This window comes from Fulmarus glacialis, unplaced genomic scaffold, assembly GCF_000690835.1.
Source record: "Fulmarus glacialis isolate BGI_N327 unplaced genomic scaffold, ASM69083v1 scaffold39667, whole genome shotgun sequence".
NCBI lineage: Eukaryota > Metazoa > Chordata > Aves > Procellariiformes > Procellariidae > Fulmarus > Fulmarus glacialis.
In genome coordinates this window covers 39,733-64,694 of record NW_009225805.1, presented here as the reverse complement: position 1 = coordinate 64,694, position 24,962 = coordinate 39,733, and the positions used below count along the sequence as shown (strand labels likewise).

Genomic DNA, 24,962 nt, shown 5'->3' with positions numbered 1-24,962 from the left:
AGAACAAGGGCTAGCGACTGTGAGACTTACATAAATTCATTTTGTTGGAGTCATTAAAAGAAACGAAATAGAGATGCCCATCACACACAACACGTCATCTCCTGTAGGTGGTGGCATAGGAGGCACTGTTCATCTCTTTTAGGATGTGACTGGTGGAAGTGACTTTTTGATAATAGTTAAGCTACAAAAATGAAGATGGACAATGTGACAAGAGGGAAAGTGACCGTCCATTAAATAGAAAAAGGTTAATTAACTGCACAAATACTATTAAAATAGGATGATTACTGAATAATATATTCTTCCAACGATATGACTTTGTATTATTACTGTAGATTATGGTCTAGAATATAGAATATTATAAAAATATTAATATTGTTTCTAAGTAAGTTAAAGTGCATTTCAAGTTTTGTGAAAGGGTTTCAGAAGGAAGGAAGAAAATACTTTGCAAGAGACAATATTTTTTCCTCAGTCAATAAGATAGTCCTTTTAATGATGCAGTCCAGATCCTTGTCTCTAACACTAAAAGGTTTGTGTGAACACTGCGCGATGTTAGCGATATTAGTCTAGAGCAGTCGTCATAATGGTCTTATGCTCCCAGTATTTATGTATTCATAGTGTTTTCTCTTAAGATGTAGTGAATTTGTCATGATGGATTAGGGCCTTTTTGATAGCAGTTAGGGAATTAAGAGCCATGTATTGGTGTTGATTTTAATATCATTTCACAGTGATGCAAGCAGCAGCTTCTTGCATAAATATGGACAGTCAATTGCAGCTTTTTAAAATTACATTTTTAGAGAGTTTGAATTTTTTAAGTGAAGAGAGAACATTTGTAGGGAGCTAGTTTTTGCAAAACCAGAGCATCAGTGATGCAGGTTCCCTTTACAAAAGTGTCCCTATTAAATTAACTCTTCCTCTGAGCCCACTAACTTATGACATTATAGGCATCAATTTTGCATAAAGGTAGAAAAGATAAAATTCTCTGTTCTCTCATCCATTACCCTGTTCTAAATCGTGTAGAAGTCTTTGGACTTCAGTGTAGTCATAGTGTTCTAACATTAGCATAGTTGGAACATTTGTTAAAAAATGCTTTTGGACTGTCCTTATTACACATAGTAATTCTCCATCTTTCACTATCCATCTGTGAGCAAGAACCTATCTTTCATGTAGGAAAATTTACTTAAATATACCTTTTTATGTCAGTGTTGTTGTATGTAGTATCAGTATTGTATCTTGTATCTGAGATACAAGTTAATGTACTTTTCAAGTAAAACCAGTACTAGAGAGACAGTGCATGTTTGCAGATGTGCAGCAGGTGTTCTCAGTTTCATATACTGGAGTAAGTCTGTCTCTCACTTGCTATGAAACTATGGCTTATGTACTATGTTTGCTTGAGTGTCAAAGCTAGTTTTGACAGTTACATGCTTTAGTGTCTCTGCAGGCTTCATTGTTACAGGTTGATGAAAATCAGATAGACACATAAATTCAGATAAGTAAAAATGTCAAAAATCTCCTGATGGCTTGTTTTTTTTAGTAGCATTTTCAGCCTTTGTTTTCACATCTTGTTCACTGGAAAACTTGAACTAAAAATGGAGAAGGTCAGTACCCATTACAAACAGATCACTGTCTTCAGGAACAGCAGGGTAACTTACTTTGTCTGTGCTCTTGCAAAACAACCAGGTTCCAACTGCATGTAGTTAATAGGAGAGAAATTTGAAGTTATATAGTTCCTCCAAGATTTGCGTTCTTTATATGGATGTAGCTCTCTTGTAGAGATTTACTCACACGGAATAAAATTATTTCTCCAGTGGATTAGGTTGTTTGAATCTCCATCATGCTTTTGCAGAATGCATTTTTGAAGTACTTTAAAATTAGGGTTTTTTTACTTATTTCTTCTTCATGCTTACTATGATACTCTGGTATTCCTGGATGTTTTTATAACTTTTAAAGATTAGATACTTTTTTTTAATCTCATATGTAATTTCCCCTGATATGCAGGTCCCTTGGAATTGGTGGAAGCTTTAGAGCATGGAGGGTGTCCCACAGCAGGATGTAAAGGAGTTGGGCACATTAAAAGAGCAAGACATATCGGCCATCATAGGTATGTGCTATGAAACTGTATTTTTATTCTTTCAGTTGAGTGATGAGTGCACATGAATTTCTTTAATTGTTGTTCACAAGAAAACAGATCCAAGCTGGAAAAAAATAGGAAATCTTGTAAACCTAAATATGCAATGATTGCAGTTGCCATGGTGAGCATGCTGAAATAAACATTATCAATCTGTAACTTCATTTCACCAGGGTGTGCTGGGATAAGATTTGTCGAACATCATTTTTTGTCACAATTGATAGATTCAGTTACTCTGTATTTTGTTCCTATGAGGATTCCTCAGCTTGCTGTTCAGATTGCAGAATGTTACAGACAGATATGTATAAAACAATATACTTTGAACCTTTTGAAATATGAGGCCACTGATTTTATTATGGGTTGGATGTTTTTGTTCTGCTTGGGTGAGGATTTGCTTGTTGGCTTGGAAAAATGCTAAAAAGGAAATTCCGATTGATATATGCCCGAATGACAGCCTGAACATATTGCTGTTTGTACCTAGTGTTTCTAAAGATGCTTTTGTGGAACACCTTCTGAAATATAATACAGAAATGTGGACATCCCAAGCTGTCCTAGAGAAGAGTTGGCATAGGGAGAGCAGTAGCATGGGAGAATGGAATAAGGGACAGAGAGACAATGACAAAGTAAATGGAAAACATTTACTAAGTCAAAATTTTATTATTTTTAAAATATTTACAGTATGAGGTGAATCCTGAATATTCCAGTAAGGGATATACAGTTAATGTAACATGTTCAGTTGAGAATTAAGTTTCATAAATATCATCCTATTATCTTTTAGCAAATTAGAGCTTCCAGAAATTTTCTTGGAATTTTTCCATTACACAGTCCTACAATCCTCGAATGTCATACCACTTCGTGCTTTCTGCTCTCATATGGTTAGAGAATTTGATTATTTGTCTGTTCATGTTTTTAAAGTATATTATTAAACTACCGTGATCCAAGAGTTCGCTCTGCAATCTTTTCATGGTTTTGGTGAAAGAATTGTGTCCTGTTGACTAGAATTATGCTACAAGGTTTTGATGGCGTATCAGCACTGGTTGAAGTCCTGACTCATCCCTAACAAAGATACCTGCCAGCAAAACTCACTGTGTTGTTACATGTTTAGTGTGCAAAAGGCATCTTTTGCTGCAGGAAGTTCTTTCCTATCTACAGCAGAGGTATTGTGTTTGTCTTGTTAGGCAGAAGAACTCCTGATGCTAGTACAAGCTTTATCTCCAGGAAGGGACGTGGCTAGATTAGCTCCAGTGACAAAACCCATTGTAGTATGAACTGTGGTGGTGGTATCATGACACAGTATGCCGCATTGCTGTCTTTCAGATTATTCTCATCCTTTTTCTGTCCATGTTTCTTTTTCTTTGTTTTTTTTTTTTTTTTCTGTTTTTCTACCTTCCCTTTTGAAAAGCTGCTTTGCGCTCGATCAGTAGGATAAATCCTTAAACAGTCAAGTTAGTATTTAAGAGGTTACCATCCTTCAGTTAGCATATGGTAACCTACTGCATTCATGTTCTCAGTCCACTGCAAATGTGAAGTAAACTAGACTTGCCTAAAAAGCTTCCTGGCTGCTTAGCTGAAACCCATTTTATTTCATATTCCAGTAGACTGAGTCTTGTATGATTTATTAATGCACCTGATCTGTAAGGCAATAAATTCCAGTTCCTTACTATGTGCTATCTCAATTACTTAGAATCAGGTGAACATACCCATTCTTAGCCCAAGGCTGAAACTTTTAAAAAAAAACAAAAACAAAAACCAAAAACCAAAAAACCCGTAAGTGAATGTGTCAGAAAAGTTTTTAATTTATGATCTCTCTAAATAAACATTGGCACTAAAAATTCTAATGTTTCACAGGGAAGGGATGAGTAAGAGCTATATGTCTAGTTAGTTCATGTAGCCTTTGCTTTTATAACTAGATTTTCCATGGTATTTAAAGTTGTTATACTTATTTGTCCTGAATATTAAGAAAAGAAACTCATGGCAATCTATTGTGTTTTATTTTTACTATGGTCTTAGCAATCCTATTATTTGCACATTAACTGATAATTCAAGGGGTTGAAAATATAACCAAAGAGATTTTGTTAGTCATAAGACAGGTATTTGCTGTTTCATAGCAAATAAATTAACACCATTAAGTATCTTACTCACTAACTGTATTGGTTTGCCCTCTGTGCTGATACTGTGGTTTTTTCCGTGAGCATTTCTGAGGAAAATAATGAGATTTGTTATTTAACTGGAGTCTACAGACTTGAGGGTCCAGGTCACCCCAAAAACTCTAATGTTGTACCATCACTTTTTTCCTGAATTAACAAAGACATTTTGAAATTGGTATAATTATCCACATCAGGTAGCAGTCCCTTGGCTCTTTTATCTTGGCAACCTTGAAATGTATTTAACCATGCTTATCTTTTTTTTCATGATGAGGTACATCGTCTGTCTACAGCATAAATTCCTGTGTGCAGAAAAGATGATAATTTAAAATGCTAAGTAGTTCTGAAATAATTTTGAGAGCTTGTTCCTTAGGAACCAGATGAAAGCCTTGGTGATTAATTATGTAGTGGGGTTAAAGCATTTATTTTTTGGAAAAGTTGATGTTAATAAGGACTTGGTATCTATCACCAGTTGATCTAGGGTTTTATGCTGCGCAGTTGAAACTGAGACTGATGTGCAGGTTGGTAGCATTATGCAGATCACCTGCATATTTATGATTGTGAATTGTATGCTCTCTGATGTTTAATGCATGCAATAATTTTCAAGTTCAAGCAGTAATGCAAAGCAGTCAGTTGTAAACAGGTTATTAGTGTTTTGGGTCAACTCTCCATGAATAAAGATTTTTACCAGAAACTGTACATGCGTTATGTGTAAGTTGAAGTGAACTGAATGTGCCGTGGTGGAGGCTGTGTTGTAAGAGAACTGCAGCGCAGAAACTTGGGAAGCCTCAGCTCAACAGGATGTCACACCTACTCGATCAGTGTCTGTTGAAGTAATTCTTGTCTGATTTTGATGCCAGTCTCAAGTTTCATTTTATCTTTCATGTAAGGTCATTGGCCCCAGCCGAATCTGTTATAAGCTACTCTTGAGTCAGGTTTAAGCTGTTGAAGCAGCTTTGTCCTAAAAAAGAATGCTTTGATGATAAACATGCATTGTAAATTGTGAAAGAGAACATTTGTATCACTTGTTTCCAGACTAGTTAAAAACGTTTTCATAAAGTCAACTGAAGTAAAGACATCACTTAACAAAAATCCAGCAGAAAAAAAAGAATACATCCCCCAGATGTTGTCAGGACGTTTTTGCTGGAGGTTTCTTGCTAATCACATATCACTACTACCAGCAGATGCAGTCATCTGGATATAGGCTGCTCTAGATAAAGTCCAATACATCAGTTAGTCCAATCTATCTGTTTAACACATCAAGGAAGATAGTTTGAGCAAATCCGGGTGAATTTTCCTGAAGCTGCCATACAACCTCATCCTTTGTCAGTGCTTGGCAATAACCTGCACCTGAAAGGCACCTGAAAGGCAATGAGGAGCTGGGGTTTCAACCAGTACAGCTAAACCAGGAGACCTGTCCGTGGCTTCACACAGGTTTGCAAAATATTCCAAGCAGTCATAAAGACTAATAATCTATATTAAAAAATACTTTAATATTAACGTTCTTTTACCAGAGTACCACCTTACTCCTCCTCTTCAGAGAGAATGCTGGCTTGCTCCCTTCTCATGTGAGGTGTAGCTGAGCCGAGTAATCCAGTTGACACTGTGCTTCAGAAACTTTGCATACTACTAGAAGATAGGAGCATCTCCAGATGTCTGGAGAAGACTAAGGTCCATGCCCACCCACCAGTAGCCCAGTTTTATCCTGATACCCTTGAACTGTAGAAAAAAAAGATATGTGTGTAACCCTACCTTGAGATAGATCTTGGGAGTGATAGAAGAGCAGTTGCAAAATAACCACAAATAGGATATGCTACCTCAACACTTCTGTTCCATTGGACAGTTCTGGAAAGGGCTGATTATGTAAAACGTCTGACTTGAAAATCCCACGCCTGTGATCCCAGGAATTCTTCAGAATGATATATAAGAAGTAGTAATCGGTGCATTGGGTTTTTCCTTTATTGATCTTTCCTGATTCGATAAAAACAGAAGCTTATTTTAACGCTCAGTTTTCACTCAGCCTGTGCAGGACTCTGGAAACAGTGGCTCCCTTTCCTCAAAAAACTGTTATGGACATGTGTATTGCCAGCCACTCTGCTGCCATTTCAGTAGGATGCAAAGTGTACTGCAGATAGCTAATTGCTGTGCTGTGTTGATCCTTCAACATTTAGAGATGGCTGATTACTCTCCTGGGCAGGGGGGGGTCAGGTGGTATTAATGTGAATATTTGTTTACTGAAGCCTACTGAAGCAGCTCAGATGATAATTGAGTACCTGCATGTTGGACTGTTTTCAAAGCTATGAAGCAGTGCTGGAGGGTGTTCAGTCCTGTCAGATGTATAGTAGAGGTTTCAAATTGAGTACCCGCTGCTGCTTCTGCTTCTTGCCATTCTCCCCGTGCCTCTGGCAGACCTTGGTACCCCCTAGTCAAGGACATCTGATCATTTTGGAAACTGCCTTCTGAACTTTGCTGTTTTCAAAATAGTGTGCTAAGGCAAACTGCAAGCTGGAGTAGAAATCCAGGTTTAAGTTGGCAGAAGAGTTAAAAATCCTAATTTAATATTAAATAATCTAAACATCAAGACTTCTGAGTCCTTGAGATGAGTTGTCTCTAAAACTTAACAGTCCTATATAAATCAAATACTTTTATTATGTAGGAATAACAAGATTAATTTTTTATTCTTTGTAGTAGACAAGTTAAACTGAACTGAAGGCTGGAGGCATTGAGATTCAGGAGGATTTACTGATTGATCCGAAGCCATGTAACTCATACACAGGTTCATTCATGCTGTGTTTTGTTGAAACAAAGCTGACAGTGGAAACCGTGAGGGTTCTTTTTGTTGCCCCTAGTAACATCAAAGGACTATCAAGGAGTTTTTAAAAAATGATACAGTAACTCGAATGATTAATTACAAAGAAAAACTCATCTGAATCTAGTGTTCTAAAGCATCGTTAATATTATAACTATTGTTGACTGAAATTGTCATTCAACTTCTGTTTTTCCAGAAAATACTAAAGGAGGAGGCAGTATATAAACAGGCAAGTTCTAATGAAGGACTGAATTTTGAGGCTTTTTCTTGTTTTTTAATTTAAAACACATTAGTGGTGATGGTAAACAGAAGACCTGCTGGAGATGAAATTCTATTGTCAGATTTCATTGTGGTGTAAGGCTTGTTTAATAATACACAACTGAAGTTAAATACCACGTTGGTAGTGTTTAGTGTTTCCTTGAGACAACACTCTAACTATTTAAAAACACTAAGCCTCAAAACAGCCCTGTGAACATAGGAAGCCAAAAGAAGATTACATGCAACGGCAGAACTGAGATTAACCAATATATTCCTGAGTTTCTGATAATTGTCTTTCATCACAGTGGGATGAGTTTGTCACAGCGAGAACTTAAATCCCTCTATAGCATTGGCTGCTTAAAACCTTTTTCTGAATAGAAGCCTGTATCTTTCATCTTGTAGTTCATTTGAAAGGGAAAAAAGACATCATTGTGATAGATGCAGCAGTATAAAGAATTGAGAATATAAAACAACTTCCCCTCTTTCCTAGTGTTCCTGTTTTCTTCCGCATATTTCAGTTAATGGTTTTTTGTTCTTTTAAGACATCTGGCAGAGGCTAGTCCTAAGACAGACAAAACCAGGAGGTTGAAAAATAAATGTAAGTAGAGGTATATAAATAAATCTAAAATAAAATGCCAAATTCTGCATAAGAGAAGTTAAAATAAGAAGTAAATGCTCCAAGTTGATTTTCTATTTGTATATTCTGTTCCATGTCTTTAAAACAATTTCATTAACAAAAAATACCCTATTTCAAATGTAGTGCTTTAGAGTCCAGCCACCCATTTGGCTATATCTTACTCGGCTGTGTAAACTCCTGGTATGAAGGTTCTCATGGCAAAAAACTTCAGTGCCTGTATCTCGGAGGAGGTGCTGGGGACAGCCACCCAATTCCTCAGAAGGCGGCAAAGATGACTGTTCTATGCTTCATTAGGTCACCTGGGGATATGGCTGTATATCCCTTGAAAACACTGTACAGGCTGTTGTGGAACGTCGTCTGCTTGGAGTGGCCTTAAACAGGGATCTCATCTTGATTAGAAGAGCAGAAATTGTATTCTACTGGCATGTTTTTTCCTCCATAGTTCAAATTCAGCACAGCTATACAAGGATTTTTAAAAAAAAAAGGTTGATACTGTCTTGTTTCCAAATGAACCAACTGAAAAAATCAGACATGCTGTTGGACTCCTGTCTTGATAACTCCAGCAAGGACTGACTGACTTGGCCTGCGTAGCCTTAAGGAATTTTCTCCTTTTATGCTAGTGCTGAAAGAAATGTAAATTTTCACCAACTTTTTGTTTATGTTGGTGAGACCAAAATTAGGTCACCAATATTGGCTCAGCCTCGTGATAGGAGTTGATTCATACTCACTCTGAATCCAAAGCTTCATCGGTAAAGGAAAAGGAGAATGTGCAGCATATTTTGAATAAAAGGCCTTTTTTTATGCTGTGCTTTGTAAAACAAACATGATAATGGAAGCTGTTGTTCTTCTATTTATTTTTTGTAATTTGGAGGTGGCAGGGCGTATGGCTGGCAAGGTAGACTTGTTTATATTAGACAGTTCTGTTTGGAAATCATGCATGTAAAAATCAGTGAAACAAACATTGCAGTGGTTTATGGAAAGGCAGATAGTTATATTCTTGAAAAGAAAATAATCAAAATCACAGGACATGGTTTTTTTTACATTTTACCATTATAGAGGTCCTTGTCATAATACAGGTGAGTAAGAAAGCATAATTTCAGATTATAGTTAGTGTCATAGCTCATGAGCCACAGATGTGCATCATGAGCTATGATGCATGTGAGCATCATGTTTAGTATAGCTTCTCCTGTATCTTAAATAGAGATTTGAAAACTTGAGCATGTTGTTATTCACTGTTGTGGCATATATATACCTTTCAGAGTTTAGGATATTATCTTTGCAGTGGGAGTAAGTAGCCTGACTAATCAGTTGAACACTGCAGAGCATTCTTCTAAAGACAAAATCCTAGTTCAGCCCCATGTATTTTGTGTTGCTGTTCTTCCCTTTCCTACCTCTTGTGCAGGTTTTCTGACTTTGGGAGGTACGACTTTCACATTTGTTAGAGTAATATTTACAAGTCATTATATCAATGCACAGTGTCAAATTTTTTTAGGTGGAGTGCAGTGAAGTAGTGAGTGTTGAATGATAGGAAAGATTGTGAAAATATCAGTGTCTTTTAATGGAATATCACAAAATGGCATTTGCAAAGATGGGGCATTCGCTGCAGTAAGAGGATGTGCACCATTCCTCATACTGTGCCCTTGCAATGTAGCTTCTCTGTAAACATTACATAATAGAAATACCCTCCTTCCAGAAAAAATAACCATAAGAATATGACTTTATTTGGAGAGAGGTGGTTATAGTCAAAGGCACCCTTTTGTATAAAATACCAGGTATTTATGTATAAAATACCATTAAAGAGAACAGGCAGTATGAGAGAGCAGGCTAAACATTCATCAAGCAATTTTCCAGAATATATGCTGTAATATAAATGAATACAATTTGTGTTGCCTAAGTTGTTGTCAAAAGGAAATGCAAAAAACATTCAGGTTGAGGTTTTTAATTGATGGATTTATTAACATTTTAAAGTAAGACTACTTATTGCATTTTTTTCTGATCTTCTTTATATTAATTGATTGCATCTGCTTCTAGAAAACTTGTCTCTGATGTAGTTTCATTTGAACTGAGTGAAGTCAGTAAAGTGTCTGAGAATAAGGAGGCATTTCTCTTTTTCAACTTCTAGCGCAGTCAGCTGCCCGTATTCAGAGATGAACTTGAACAAAGAAAGCCTCTTACCTGACCGGTTGAGCGGGGAGATGCCTGCAGCCAGTCCTGTCCCCAGAAACAGAAAAGTGGAAGCAAGTGAAAGATCCACCTCTCCTGTAATCAAGTAATTACGATTGAAGCAATGTCCACGACTAACAGCAGTACTTTATTTCAGTGTTCTGCAATGTAATTTGTAGTTGTGTAATGGCTGAATGGTTTCAGAAAGGCCTGCCTATTTATCTGCATTTTCTTTGCAGGGAAGAAATGGTTTCATCAGTACTTATCGAAAAGGTCACTGAGCTGTCAAAGACTGATACTGATTTTACTGTGTATGATTTAACAAGAGTTTGGTTTCATCTTCAGTGTAACTATTTAGACTACTAAGTGGTTAATTGGAATTTAAATTGGATTGTTTGCCAGTTGGTTTCACTTAAGAAAATGATTTATTTGTGTTTCTTTTGTTTGCTGGGGTGGCCTTATTGACGTGACTGTAAATTAATGTTGCTCTTTGAAGAATAGCCACTATAAATTCTGTCGTTATTGTGGGAGTGGGGAATCAAGTTACTGGGAGTGAGTTTTGCAAGAATGATGCTAAAGTCTGTTGCTGAAGCTTCTAGCAGGAGCACTGGGAGAAACCAAAGGGATGTGATACCAAGATGATGATTTTCTATGAGAAATTGCTAACACCAACTCCTGTGCTTATTTTGGGCTGTGGGGATACACAGAGGATTTAAGAAGGAAAGGAAAAGAGGCTTTCCATTCTCTTCAAGGGCTGCATTAATGTAAATGTGAAAATGTGAATGTTTGTAGTGAAGATTTCCAGTTCCCACTGTAATGACCACGTATTTTCAATAGATGGAATTTTAAATTACATTCTTGGAGACAGTTTCAGCTTCATGCTTTAAAAACCAAAATATTCAGCTCTCAAAGAGCTCTGCCTGGTTTGATTGTTCTTACAAATGTAGGGTTGTAGAAATCTGAAGTGACTTAATTACCCTCTGGCAGGTAGCCTGGGTACTGTCCCAGTGAAGCCAGTAACAGTTTTAGCAGTGTTCTGTGTGGCAGGGACTGTGTCAAGTGTCCCAGTTAAAAGACTGCATAACATTTTTAAAGGGTCCTGGCTGCACAGCGGTATATCATGGAAGGGAGAGAAGAGACAGGAGGAAAATGATACTCAAGTTTTCTTGTGTTACAAATATTTGAAGTGGATAGCTTATTATCAAAAATAACATTAGGCAAATTCTGTTCCTGTTGAATTGCCTAAACATTTTACCTTTGATTTCATGGGGAAGAGAGTTCTGTATTGTAATTTTTTGAAATCCCAGGTGTACAGTTTTGTTGGTAGCAAGTAAAAACTTCTGTGTATTTCTTAAAACAAACAAACAAAAACCTTGTATATCTTCAATTACACTAATGACTCTTTACCCATAGAGAAAATAAGTTGAACAACAACTCAGCTGCTTTCAGTTTTAAACATTTTGTTAATTTATTTTAAACAGTGACAGAAAATGCCCCAGCCCTGGTCACATAGGTATGAAATCTTCAGCTCACAATCGATCATCTGGGAAAACTGTACCCGAAACAACAAAGCAGGAAGATGCAGAAAGTAAATCTCCTTGCAAGAAGCCCCTGTTATGTGATGTGAAGGAAAAGAAGGCACCTGGGTAACTATCAGTTCCTTTCAAAGTACGGGTTGTTTGGAGTCGGTCAGTTTAAAATGCAACTTACCAGGCAATGCAGTACAGTGGTTTGTCCATAGAAATCTTGGAAGCAGTGGGGAAGGAGATGGAAGTTCTTCAGCTGTCTTTATATTAGAAACGGGGGAAAGGAGTGTCACAAGGTATTTAAGAAATAAGAAATGCCTATCGGAGAGGAGAGGAAAAATACTACAAGACAGAGAAGTTACTAGAAGTTGAGATCCTTCTTCCCTACCTCTGTGTACAAATATGTACATACATTTAAAAATGAGAAGTAATTCGTTAACTCTCAGGATTTGGAGTATATTTTTGACAAAAAAATGACATGAAATAGTTTCCAAGCTTGCACTGGAAAACAATATTTATGGTATAAAAAGGCTATCTTTGAAACTAAAAAGATACAATTCAGTGTTTTCATGGCGATATGTGAGGCAATAGGGTTCCTACATTTTTAGTTACAGTATCAGTCCATTATTTTATTGGCTATTTTCATTCAGAAATAGAAGACACTCTGGAACAAGAAGTGTCATTTGTTATATATTTACACCAGCTACATTATCATGTGTTCATAATATATGAACTGTAAGTGTTAAAAATAATAGTGTCTTGAGAGACTTTGGAGAGGTAGTATTATACGGTAAATACCTCGCAGTAAAGCTGATGATTGAAACTTGACTGTTTTCTTAAGAATCAATTAAATCTACTGAAACTCCTCTGCAAAATTTTTTTTTAAAACTTTTTTTTCAAATTGGGTTAACCAGATCTGGCAGTGTTTTATGATTTCCCCTCCTTTTTCCACTAGATTTTTTTTTTCCCCTGAACTATTATTAATTGTTTCCTTTATTCCAAAAAGCTATGCTAAATAAAAAATAAAATAAAATTAAATATGTAGCTTTTTGCATCTTTTAAAATTGATCAGCTTTTATTTAGAACATTCTTTCACATTATTTCAGTCAGGTGATATTGTTCAAGTTATATTGAAAAAGATCTAGTAGGAACATCAAGCAGTGTTGATATAATTTGCATAACACAAATAAACAACATTCACTAATCATACTCAAGTGAATTTAAACAGGAAAAGAAGGCAAAAGACAGTTTCATGTGTACTTTTGAAATAACCTGTGTTAAATAATAGTTGTCATTCATCACTTTAACCATAGTTGTAGTAAATTCATCTTTTTAGAAATAAACTTTTGACTTTACAGACCATCTCTTAAAATTAATTGAAGAACAATTTTTTTTCTCTTTCATTTTTTTAGAAGGTGTTATCTTTATGAAGACCTAAAATAACTAATACGTGTGCTATTACTGCATTGAGTCATTTTCATTAAGAGAATAACAGTCTCGTGCCAACTTTGAACTACCCAGAGGCTTTGCAGTTTGTATTTGAACTGTTTGAATACACTGATGACTATCTGCATTTTATCATGCAGCTTTTATCTGCAGCTTTCCACATTCTTTAAGTATCCAGCATAGTCAGAGAGGACTTTTAGTTGAAGAAACTTCCTTTGAAAAAGGCATGAAAAATAGTGTTCACAACATTAGGTATATATGAACTGCTAGAGTTATAAAATATTGAGCGTCTGGTTATTGCAATACCCAGTGGATCTTTTTACATGTGTATTCAAAGTACACATGCATAATTGAAGACGTAGATACGTATACTTGTGTGTTATTTAGCTGCTGAGCTCGTAGTGTGGATTTAGTTATGTTTGACATCAGTACAGTTGTGTGTACCTTCATATTCCAGGTAATCTTTGAAGTCCTTGATTGAGGAACCAACCACATACAAGGCCAACCATGAGATTTATTTTGTTGTGTTAAATCTAAGTGGTACTCAGCTAATCTCCCATTCACTTACTTCTTTTCTTTTTTTTTTTTTTTTAACTGGTAAGAGGTATCTGTGCATACAAACAATTATACTAGAAAGTTTTGGTTAGCAAAAATAATGTGTGTAAAAACTGCAGTGTGTCCCTCTGGAATGTTCCTGAGATTAAAATTCAAGATAAAAAGTACATGCCTACAGCATATTCAATTTTAATTTGAAAGTATCTATATACTATCTTCAGAGCAGCAGAAGAATTTCATTGTAATAGGAATTCCACTCTGGAAATATTTACAATGAAGGAAGGTGAACACTCAGGCTTGGGAATCAAATGGTACTACCTCTTAAAAGAAAATTCAATTTATTTTCCAACCCCTTCCCCAAAACCTTCAATTCATGATACTTTCTTGTATTTAACTAGTGCGATAAAATTTCTGGATGTATGTTGCTATGAAAATTGTCCTCAAGAAAATAGGAAGATACATGTTTCCTCACAGGTTTTAGTGATCTCTTGTCTTCATGTTGAATTACAGTAATCATTTACTTTGGCTTCGGAATTAATTGCACTGCTTTTTGCATCTTTCTTTAGAAGTTTTCTGTGTTTGTGAAGGTTAGGAAAATAATTTTTAAGTAAATAAATGCAGGTTGTATTTCTGAGGAAGATACTGTGGAGAAGTCCTTTGTGGCACAAGAAGGCATGCCTGCTGTATGCATTCCACTGGCATTGCTTGTCGTACCATTATTATTTGTCCTACCATACTAAAAAGGCTGGATTTTCCAATTTGTTTTGTTCATTTTGCACTATTAATAGTGTGTTAAATGTATTTCTGTTTATGTCAGTGAACTTGCAGCTCCTAGCTGATTTATTCCCAAATGCTTCCTTGTATTTAGTAGTATAAATTGTATTTAATATATAAGTTGTATTTAATAGTACAAATGTAAACAATGGCATTAAACAGGTCTGTTTCTTCTGTGGATTTGTGTTTTGAGGTTAGCTGATCTTGATGTTTATCAAGGTGTTAGCTCTAGTTTGGCTTTTCATCTGTGTTTGGGACATTTGTAAAGGGATTCTTGTTGACTGCTTCTCTGGTAGATAGTAAAGCATGAGTTCATGTAGTGGGCTTTCTTGTAGTCTTGGCTTTAAGATCATTCCGTCTGGTGCCTATTTTTAGAAAATATTCATTATGTACTTAGTATCTCTGAGAGCTCTGCATCTGTGACGGTTTAGTAAGAATTGGCTGAAGTGTTCTCAAGTTCTTAAAAGCAGAAGGAAATAAATACACACATAATGTCAGCAAGTTCGTATAAGCTTCATTTCTGTAAGAAATCAGGCTGGAAATACCTTCCGAAGGCAGAGTTTGCAGTTTCCCAGGGGCTTGACTGTATGCAAATACACCCACCCCGCTTTGAGAAGTTCTCTTATTTCCACCTCTCTTGTCCCATTTTTCTCAATAGGGGGAAGGTGTTCCCTCTTTGCAAGTGTTTGGGCTGGCAAAGCTGAAGGAGCAGCCACAGGCAGCAAGCAAAGAGCAGCTCTTTTAGCTGGACGAGAAGTAATACAAAACAGTAACAAAAGCATACAGATATTTTCAATGGGATCATTAACAGCTGCACAACAGTGTGTCAGTATAGTACAGGAGTTGGGGTGGGGTGGAGATGAAGGTTGGGCAGAGAAAAAGGAGTAAGTGTTTCAGACACCTCCTGAAAATGGCCTGGATAACCAGTAAGGCTTTGTAGGAGATGCAGCTATATATGTGCTTTTCATTCTTCCCATCTTCTGCCGTGGACACATCCACTGCCTTCATTTTTCCAGTGTGTTTTCCAGTTTCAGTTATGAAGTCAAGTGTGTTGATATGATTTACGTAATCTTAGTTTACACTACTCTTGAGCCTTCATTGCAAAATTCATGTCAGTAGTCACACCATCTGTGTAAGTCAGAAATTAGATCCTCTCTTTTTTGTATTTTATGTTGATGCAACATCCTTTGTATGGGAATCCTGGTGTGTTAATAGCATTGTTAGCATGAGATGTCATCATGCTTAGTGATTTTTATGATGTATTAATAAAAAATGAACATCTTATTTTCCTCAGTGGAGTACTACAAACAAAGGACTCCATAAAGAACAAGGAGTGTGAAGAAGAGGAGACAGAAAATAAGCTGCTCATTTCAAACGAAATTAAAGGTAAATTGGCAGTACTTCATTTCTTTCATATTAAAGTCTGCAGAACTGAAGTGTGATATTCCTTGAAACTCTTCATGAAACTGCGTTGCAATTTATTTTCCACATTCACTATTTCTTGACAGCAACACTTTTAACACTGTGTTTCTTTATCTTGTAAGCATCAAAAGCTTTGCCAAGAACTTTGTCGCAGTTGTAAAGATGAGAGCAAAATGAATATTGGTATAAAAAGTTTTCATTTTAAGAATATTTTTCCACTGACTTTTAAAAATAGGTAATTAAACCAGTCTGAGTTGTAAAGGTATAATGGTCACTTACTGCTTCAAAACTGTATTGAAAGAAAGTTAAAGCATTTACCCATTACAGGCATAAGGCAAAGTTCAGGTGACTTACTCAACCCAACCTCAGTCTGTTGTGCAGTCTGATACTTTCCAGCAGCCCATATGCAGAACGGGCCCTTTCTTTTTCATGGGTGTTACAGAGCGATGGCTAAAATTTTTACTTCACTGAAAAACTGGAGACAATCCAGTGGAAGGCCACCAAGATTAGGTGGTTGAAGGACTTGACATGTGAAGAAAGGTTGAAGGAATTTGGGAAAGGAAGGCTTGGAGGAATCTAATCACAGTTCTCCCGTAACTAAAAGGTAGTTACAGAGAAGATGGAGATACCTTCTCCTCCAGGATGCACAGTGGTGGGAAAAAAGGGAATGGACACAAGCTGCTTCAGGGGAAATTCTGTCTGAATATAAGGAAGAAACTTCTCACCATGCGAACAATTGGAATAGGCTGCCCAGAAAAGAGGTGGCATCTCTCTTGCTGAAAATATTTAGGACTTGGCTTGACAGGGCCCTGGATAACTTAGGCTAATGCCCGTAACAGAAAGTTGCATCATACGGTCTCAAAAGGTCCCTTCCAACATGCATTTTTCTTTGCTTCAGTAATTCTGTGTGGTTGTGTGTACTGCTGTGTCAAAACTCTTGGCTGTTCACTGATCCAGTTGGACAGATTGAGGTAGCTGTTCATTATTAATTTTTATCCTCATTGTTTAGAAAGAACACAGCACAAATCCAGAATGTCATTGTCTTACATTTGATAATTGTTTTGTGTGTGTGAAACTTAGTATGTCAGGCTAGTTATTGGACTGAGTCAGTTCATTGTTTCAGCGTAGCTTTTGCTGTAATAATTTTATTAACTCATGCAAGTTCAATGAGAAGCTAAATGTCTTAATTTCATCATTTAATTCCTTAAATTTTTAGATTTTTTTCTTCAGCAGTTGGTTGTGCAACACAAAATTTGTAAGGCTTTTGTCAAAAATCTTGAGACTTGAGTAGCTGTGGTTCATTAAGGGCTACATTTCTTACCTTTTAAGTGAGCTCATCCTTGTGAAACCCAGGAAATTCTTTGAAACTAGTAGAGCATTGTGTAAAGATAAAATTAAGGTAGTGTTTTATTTTTAATTATTAACCTCTGATAATTTCTTTTATCTTAAAACATCATTTGTCTGCCAGTGCTTTGCAGATAGATCTAAGAGGCACTCTGGAGAGCGTGTGAAGTATGAAAGATTCCGTCTATTACAAGAGCTGTGCAAAAGGTGTAAAAAACCGAGGTTATTACGGTGTTTTGAAACATGATAGTTTGGAATTCTGGAGAAAATGAAGCTTTAAAAGAAGAATCTCTGTAAAGCAGATGAAAGAGAGAGAGTTGTTGGTCATTTGAAGTATTTTGTTTCAGCAGAATGGAAACATACTGTTTTGATGTTGGCTTTGCATTATATAACACAATACAAAAATTTAGTTTTGAGCATTTTAAATTGTCTGCAATTCTTTTTTTTATTCTAAGAAAACTGGCCTGATTTTGTGAAGCATTTTGAGTTTGGCAGAGTTGACTATTTGGATAAAGTTTCACGAACAAGCTCTGCTTACTAGGATACATTTCTGTGTAGGGTCTTGCATAATCAGATTTATAAAACTAGAACACTCTTACGTTATTTTTTAACCAAGTTACCCCTTTTTACCTCCTTCTTATACACATAATTTTGTGCCATTATTTGTTTAAATGTGCCATAATGTTTAATCTTTAGGATGAAGATGGATGGTTGAGTTCTTGTCATCATAGTCATGGAAAGCTCAAGCTAAAATAATTGCAGTTGTGCAGACTTGTGAACTGTGACTGCTGGTACCTATGCTTGTTGCCCTATTTTTTCTGCATGTCACTTACATTATTCTTCTTCAGCCTACTTTTGCCATGCTCACTTGACCAGTTCTCTACTGATACTTTATAAAACGTGTACTGCTATCTTCCCTTTTTTGGAGAAAGATTATTCGGAGCTAAAGAACTCCACTGAAATCATTGCCCCTTCATACTAGCGTTTTTTACAGACACAACTCCTGTGCTTAAAAACTTGATACATACTAGGAGCTAGAACATGCAGGAAGGAATGAACAGTGTTAATGATCTCTTGTTAATGCCAGAAAGTGTTTGCCACTTAGCTTCTTTGAAACATTAGGTTATATTTTGTTGGAAGGTAACTCACTAAGATAGAGATGAATTAAGAAAGGATATGGTTCAGGGAGAAGGATAACAAGGTGGCATTAAGTATGAAGAAGAATGTAGAGGCAGGTGGGCTGATGCTGAAGCAAAATGTCAGCAGAGAACAGTGGTCAGGGTTAAAAGTGTGAACTCACTGCATCTGGCTCTGCTATCTTGCGTGGAGCTGGCAAGCAGATTTTGTTTCTTTACTTACGTGGTTCAGGGAGCTCTTTGTGGCTCTGTGATGAAACTGGCTAACCCATGGTGCACCTCAAGTTACTGCCCTAGTTGTTGGGCACAAATGTATGAAAACTAGAACAGTAAGGATAGGGAGAACTGTGAATAATAGCAACTTCTCAAAAATGGAAATAGAATGGAGCTGTAATAGAAGTGAGCGATCCAAACAAAAATAGCACAGGGGTTTCTGAGTGATTGCATGAAGCCATGTTAGCAAGGAGTATTAGGCATAGGTTCTTAGTTGGCTGTTTCATTCAGAAATGAATTCCACAATTTTAGTCAGCAATTGGGAAGCGTTCAGGCCCGAGTTCAGAGCAGCATGTTGCTTTTGCATTTGCAATGGATCTAAATGAACGTAGATGTCTTACGCAGTTTGACATCAGTCGAGGCATGCCTCTTCTCTCTTTCCTCCTACACACATCTGCAACTGCTGCTGCTCTCCAGACAGCAACAGCAGCATGTGGCTGAAGCCATCCTCCCACTGGTACATTAACTTTGAAGCCAGTGGGATGGGGGCTCATTCCTTCCATTATGGATAAGTGAGATAAAAAGGGAAATGACCTTGTAAAAAACCCCATAGCAGCACGGAGGAGTTAAATGTTATTTTCTGAATAAAACATTCAGTTAAAGTGGGAGCAGGGAATTTGCAGACATTTGTGTTTTTTCCTCAGAAGAACTGAAAAACATTTTGTTGTGGATGAGGCATAAATGTTGTGTGGGCTGGAACTTTACAACTGATTCACTTGGAATTTCGTAGCAGCGCAGTGCTGCTTTTGATGAAGTTACAACAGCTCAACCCTGGAATTAAGTTAGTTCTTGTACTACTGTACAACTATTAAATGTGGGTGTGATTTATTGTATCAAAATATTTAAAATTATTTGACATATGGTGTGGTATGCCAACAGTTGTGTTGGCATAGAATTGTGCTCTGTTGGAAGAGACTTTTTCCATGTAAGAGTAGTTACATTTATATAGAGCCAATATAATCGCAGTCATACTAGTGGAAGAACAAGTCATGGTACTCCTCTAGTTCTGGTGTACCATACAGCTTGTGTAGGGAGGCCCACATATATATCAATAGAAATGAACGTGCTTTTACTGTGACTGATCTCATCACTGACTGAGGGATTTAATGCTTTTTTGTTGCTTCCTGTTGTTGAAGATGTTGAAGAACCCAACACGCAGAGGCTTCTTTCTCAACCAGTTATTGTGTCTTCCAAGTTGCAAATCCCTGGCCTACCCTTGCGCTGGGAACAGCAGAGCAAACTCCTTCCAAGTGTAGCCGGGATCCCAGCCAGTAAAGTTTCTAAGTGGAGTACAGATGAGGTAGGTTTTCCCCTGTATCTTCTATCTCACTGCTGCTGCCCTTGAAATCTTGGTTGATTCAGAGCTTTAGATTAGCCCCATAGGTCAACAGTAAATCATTAGTACTCAGAGGATTAGTCAGCCAGACCTAATGTAACAGATCCCTAAAATGCCTGTTCAGCTGCCATCCAGCCCTGGAAGCAGTAAGTATTAATTCATATGTGTATAGATAGGTATAGATATCGATAAATATGTATGTGTATATATAGCTGTAGATATAGATAAATATGTATGTGTGTATATATATTCACTGGGGTTAAAAAGGGAAAGAAAAGTGCTAAATACATGGCCCTGCAGATCAGGTGCTCAAGGTCTACACTAATAGTGTCTAGCACCCACACAAACATTCTGGAGGAATGGTTTAGGGGTCAGCATGGACCAAGGAGCTATTCCTGGTACATAGTTTGGATGTGGCACACTTTTGGAGAGTGAGAATATAGTGCAGAGAGGAACGGTATGGATATGGTCAGGCCATGATACCTAATTTCAAGATTAGAGTCCTGTCACTGTTCAAGTATGTAATAATGCTTGGACAGACAGGGTCTAGTCCCTACTTTACTTTCAGAAGTGCCTATGACTAAGGCAGTTTTGTGCGCTGGGACAGTCGGATCTCCTCTAATCAGAGAAAAAAGAAGCATGAACTTTGAAAAAGGATTTGCTAATCTCTGTGCTGTAAAGAATAAAGAAGAGGAAGGCAGCAACCATTTTGGTTTGTGAGAAGTGATTCACCAAGAGAAGATTCATGGTTCTGGATCTGCATGGATAGAATAACCTGAGTAACTTTGAGCGAGTAGCCATATCCCACTCTTAGATGTCCTGTGGACAAGAGTGGCACATGCTTTTTTAGTTTGCAGATTTTGTGAATCCTATCCTTAAACACCCAGCTGCATGACTCCACGCACTTACAGAAGAAGGTGGAACACCTAATATGAGGCTGTAAAAACAGTAGCTAAAAAACTTTAATGATTGTCAACCTTTAAGACCATTTTGAGAAAACACTGGTCTTACTAAATCTTTTGTTGTATACTTTGGTGGCAGGTCTCTGAATTTATACGGAGTTTACCAGGATGTGAAGAACATGGCAAGGTGTTTAAAGATGAGGTGGGTGAATTTTATTTCAAAAAGACACAGAGTACAAAGCTTGGTGGAAAGATTAGTTTTATGTCATCATTAAAAATACATATAAAGTAGTAGGATGAAGTGTATATTTAATGTCAGATGCAAATGTATGGAAGATTAGGTGGGTTTGCAGGTCATGGAGCGGGAAGGAAGTAAAGAAGATAAAACTAGCTAAGTGTCAGCCAGCTCTCTCATGCTTCTCTAGCTTTGTAACTGCAACTGAAATGACTTAGAACTAATGGTAGAAGAGGAGGAATTTCGTGATTAATTGCTGTTCTCTCTTAATCTGGTTTGAGGAAGTTTGTAAGTAAGTATGTTATTTTAGTTCTGCAGGATGTTAATAAGTAAAATAGAGCAGTGGTTCAAGACAACCACCTCTTAAAACTCTTTGCATCTTGTCTGATCACACTTAGCTCTTGATGCTCTTCCTCCTAAACTATAGCCAGTTTATGAATGTGATTTGAGTGAGTGGGAAGTGAGAAGATCTGAAGGCTTCTGATGAGGTTCAAAGGAGTGTGTACTCACTTTGTGAGCATGCCAGACATGCATTTCTGGTATCTGAGAAGATTGTTGTGCCAAAGTTGTCATTAGGAAGTGATAGGGCTTTTAGGTACAATAGGCTTTTATAAAGTAGGTTGACTTTTTCTTTTCCGCTCAGGGGTTTGTTACTCCTGTTAATGCTTAGTTTCAAGAAGGCTATTTGATCACAGATTGCCAGAGTGAATACTTCAGATGCTTATCCCAGCCAGACCACCTGAATGGGCAGAGTCTGATACTGTAATATCCCAAGTCAGCCAACCTTTCAAGTGAAGAATAATTGTGGTACTTAGACTTGAGAAGGCACCTGCTGAAGCAAATGCATACAGATGGCCCTGCTAATCTCCTGCGACAAAAGTTTTCAGGCTGTGGTGTAGATTGTAATGACTGTTAAAGTTGCATATCAATGGACTGACAGGCTGCATCTCGGCATTTGCACTTGCTTGGATGTTAGGCATTTTGCAGTTGCAGCAGGTATGCAGGCCTAGATCATCCTCTGTGTCACTTAGGGTGTCTCATCAGTGAATTTAAGATCAATAAGAGCTGGCGTATTGCTAATCAAGTCAGCAGGTAGGAAGTGCCACAGAGATGGATGAATCCTAAACACTTTCATTCTCAGAGGTGTAAGAAAATACTTCCCCTCTTTAGGATTCAGCCTCTCAGGCTTTGTCTGTGAGTAGTAAATGAAACCTCTCCCACTGAGGCCAACCGGCATGGACTGGCTGGCATCAGTGGGTCTTTCAGTAGGTAGAAGGTGCTGGTTCAAACTTCTGCTGTGGAAATGAACCCTCATCCTGCTTATATTAAGATGCTGCAAAAAGCTGGGCATCCCCCCGTTTGCGCACTTCTGGTTCTGAGCACACTCAAAGTCTGGCTTTGTGCACGAAATGAGTAGAAAGTAATTGTGGTAACTGCGTGATCCTGTTCTCACTGCAGTGTTCCTCGACTTACGGTGCTGGGGTGTACCTTGCAGGCTTCCTTTGCAGCGTGTCTGATTCAGAAAGCTTGTCTTCTAGTCCTACAGAAACTTAATTACACTGTTTTTGTCTCAAATTACTATCTTTAAGCCTAAGCAGTGCTCCTGATTTAACCACAGTTGGCTTTTAGGCCTAGCTATCCTGCTTACGTTACACTGAAAACTTACTATAGACACCTAAGTGACTTGAAGTTTACACAAGAAGTGTTGGCCCTTGGAAGTGAGAGCCTTGTGGCTCTTCATGTTCGGATTTAGCGCTCCTGCTGACAGAGCGATTTTTTTAACGGGAGAATATTCACTTGTAACATTTATTAAAATAGCAACACTACAAAGCTGGCAGAAAAAATATTCAGTGTTTTGAAAAGTTGTGTTTGTGTCAAAGAGGCAGTTTTACGTAGCCTGGCCCCTGTTTACATCTGGGACCAAATTCATTTTAATTTGCTATTTAATGAACAGAAAGGGGTGGCCTGGAGGGGGTTCCAGTTCTGTAGTTGGGAGTGAAATCCAGAAGCTTTCTTATGGAGGCCTGCATAAAAGGAGTGGCTAAGATGTTAAAAAGCATCACTGTGCTGCAGTACAGCTGAATTCTACTTCATTTACCCATTTTGCTTTTCAGTAGCTTTTACTTTATACTGTCAGTATGGAAATAAGAACTGGTTAGCTAAAAATTAGCCAGACAGTTGTTTCAGAGCAGAAGGATCATCATCATCATCCTCTTCTTTTGGACTAGCTGATCTGTCTAAAAGGTTGAAATCAAAGCTATCCTGAAAGGATTTGAAAGTGTTTGTGTTCAGCCTTTCCTTTACACTGTCTGAAATTGCTGGGAATTTTCATGTTCTCTGAAACATCTATACTGCTGCACTGTCAGACCTATTAATAGCTTTGTGTGTTTTTTCTTTTAAAGCAAATTGATGGAGAAGCGTTTCTGCTAATGACCCAATCAGACATAGTCAAAATAATGAGCATTAAACTGGGACCAGCCCTAAAAATCTTTAATTCCATTCTGATGTTCAAAGCTGCAGAGAAAAACTCACACAATGAACTTTGAAGATAATGGAAGATGTGTACGAGCCAGCTTTCTCCACTGGAGCTCATGTTTTATTCAAAGCACAAAGACTTGCTAGAACTGTTGAGTAAGAACTCTCAGAAAGGAAGAAATGTACGTTCAGCACTGGTGGACTATTTATATTCTCCTAGAGCCAGTACACATCTGAATCCTTCTGGGAAGTGTTCAAGCTTTTGAGAAGGTACTGTGTAACAACTGAGTCAGCTAGTCTTATTTACCAAACTAATGGCGCTAATTCTCCATGGATGGTTAGGATCCCTAACTTTCTCTGGACATCAAGAAAACCTTCATTAATTATTTATGCTGTATTATATAAGGGAATGTTAATATTTTCTAAGAATTCTTGAATTCTACTTCATGTACCCATTTTACTTTCCAGAAGCTTTTACTTCATACTATCAAAATAAAAACTGATTAGCCAAAAATTAGGCTACAGGTAGCCAGATGAGACTGTTATGGCTAATACGTATTTGTGCCATAGTTTAAAAATGAAACACTTAATGTTACATACGTGACACTTTATGCTACAGCATATAACTTTACAGATTATAAAACTGTCTGTTTGCTTGTAACAAAACAAAACAAACCTTGTTGGGGTTGAAATTATAATGCTTTTTTGATAACTGAATGTTTTTACTTTTGCACGATTACAAAAATGTTATGTGAGTTTTTCCACCAGCATCTTTAATGTATTTTACCAAAAGATCAATATAGAGAAGGCTGCAACTGAAAAATAAAGTTTGACTTCATAGAAGACTTTTTGTTTATGCTGCACAATAGAGTCCCAGCCTTTTACTTGGGAGCCTGCTACAGTCCTTCAGCACATGAAAGAAAATACGTATATTTTGAGGTGAGGATATTAGCAAAAAAGAAAATACATTCATTCATGTCTGCACATGCCAGTCTCCAGTATAGTTACCACAACAGTGGAGAAAACCAGTGTGCTAAAGCTAGGACTGCTGTTCTGGCTTCATATTCAGCGTAGGTTTGTGTTCCCAATGGTGGGAGAATTATTTCACCCACCACTTCCTAGTTGGAAAGTCTGATTTATAAATGAATAAGGCATGGGGGGAAGACAAAGCACGGAGGAAAAGGATACTTAAACGCATATGGTGCGTCAGCACATGCGTTTCACTGGGTCATTAGCAGGCTGCAGATGCCACCAGCAGGTACGTAGGTGAGGCAACCTTCTTTCTTGGAGGATTATTGTAACGATTATTTGTCAGGGAAAGTCGTTGCACTTGGTATGTATATGTGAGATGTAAACCAGATGCACTTTAAATGGGAGAAAGCCTAGCTACCTGTATACTGAG

General features: G+C 37.3%; 1 protein-coding gene across 1 annotated transcript; it reads left to right on the top strand.

Moving 5' to 3' along the window:
- Nucleotides 1–1,995: 1,995 nt before the first annotated feature.
- Nucleotides 1,996–24,226, top strand: L3MBTL3 (l(3)mbt-like 3 (Drosophila); the record flags this gene model as incomplete). Its single annotated transcript, XM_009582600.1, has 7 exons — nucleotides 1,996–2,098; nucleotides 10,096–10,242; nucleotides 11,618–11,782; nucleotides 15,732–15,823; nucleotides 19,749–19,912; nucleotides 20,990–21,052; nucleotides 23,488–24,226. Coding segments are annotated over 7 exons (878 nt in total), but the record flags the coding sequence as incomplete, so codon positions are not given.
- Between the last annotated feature and the right edge of the window lie 736 nt (nucleotides 24,227–24,962).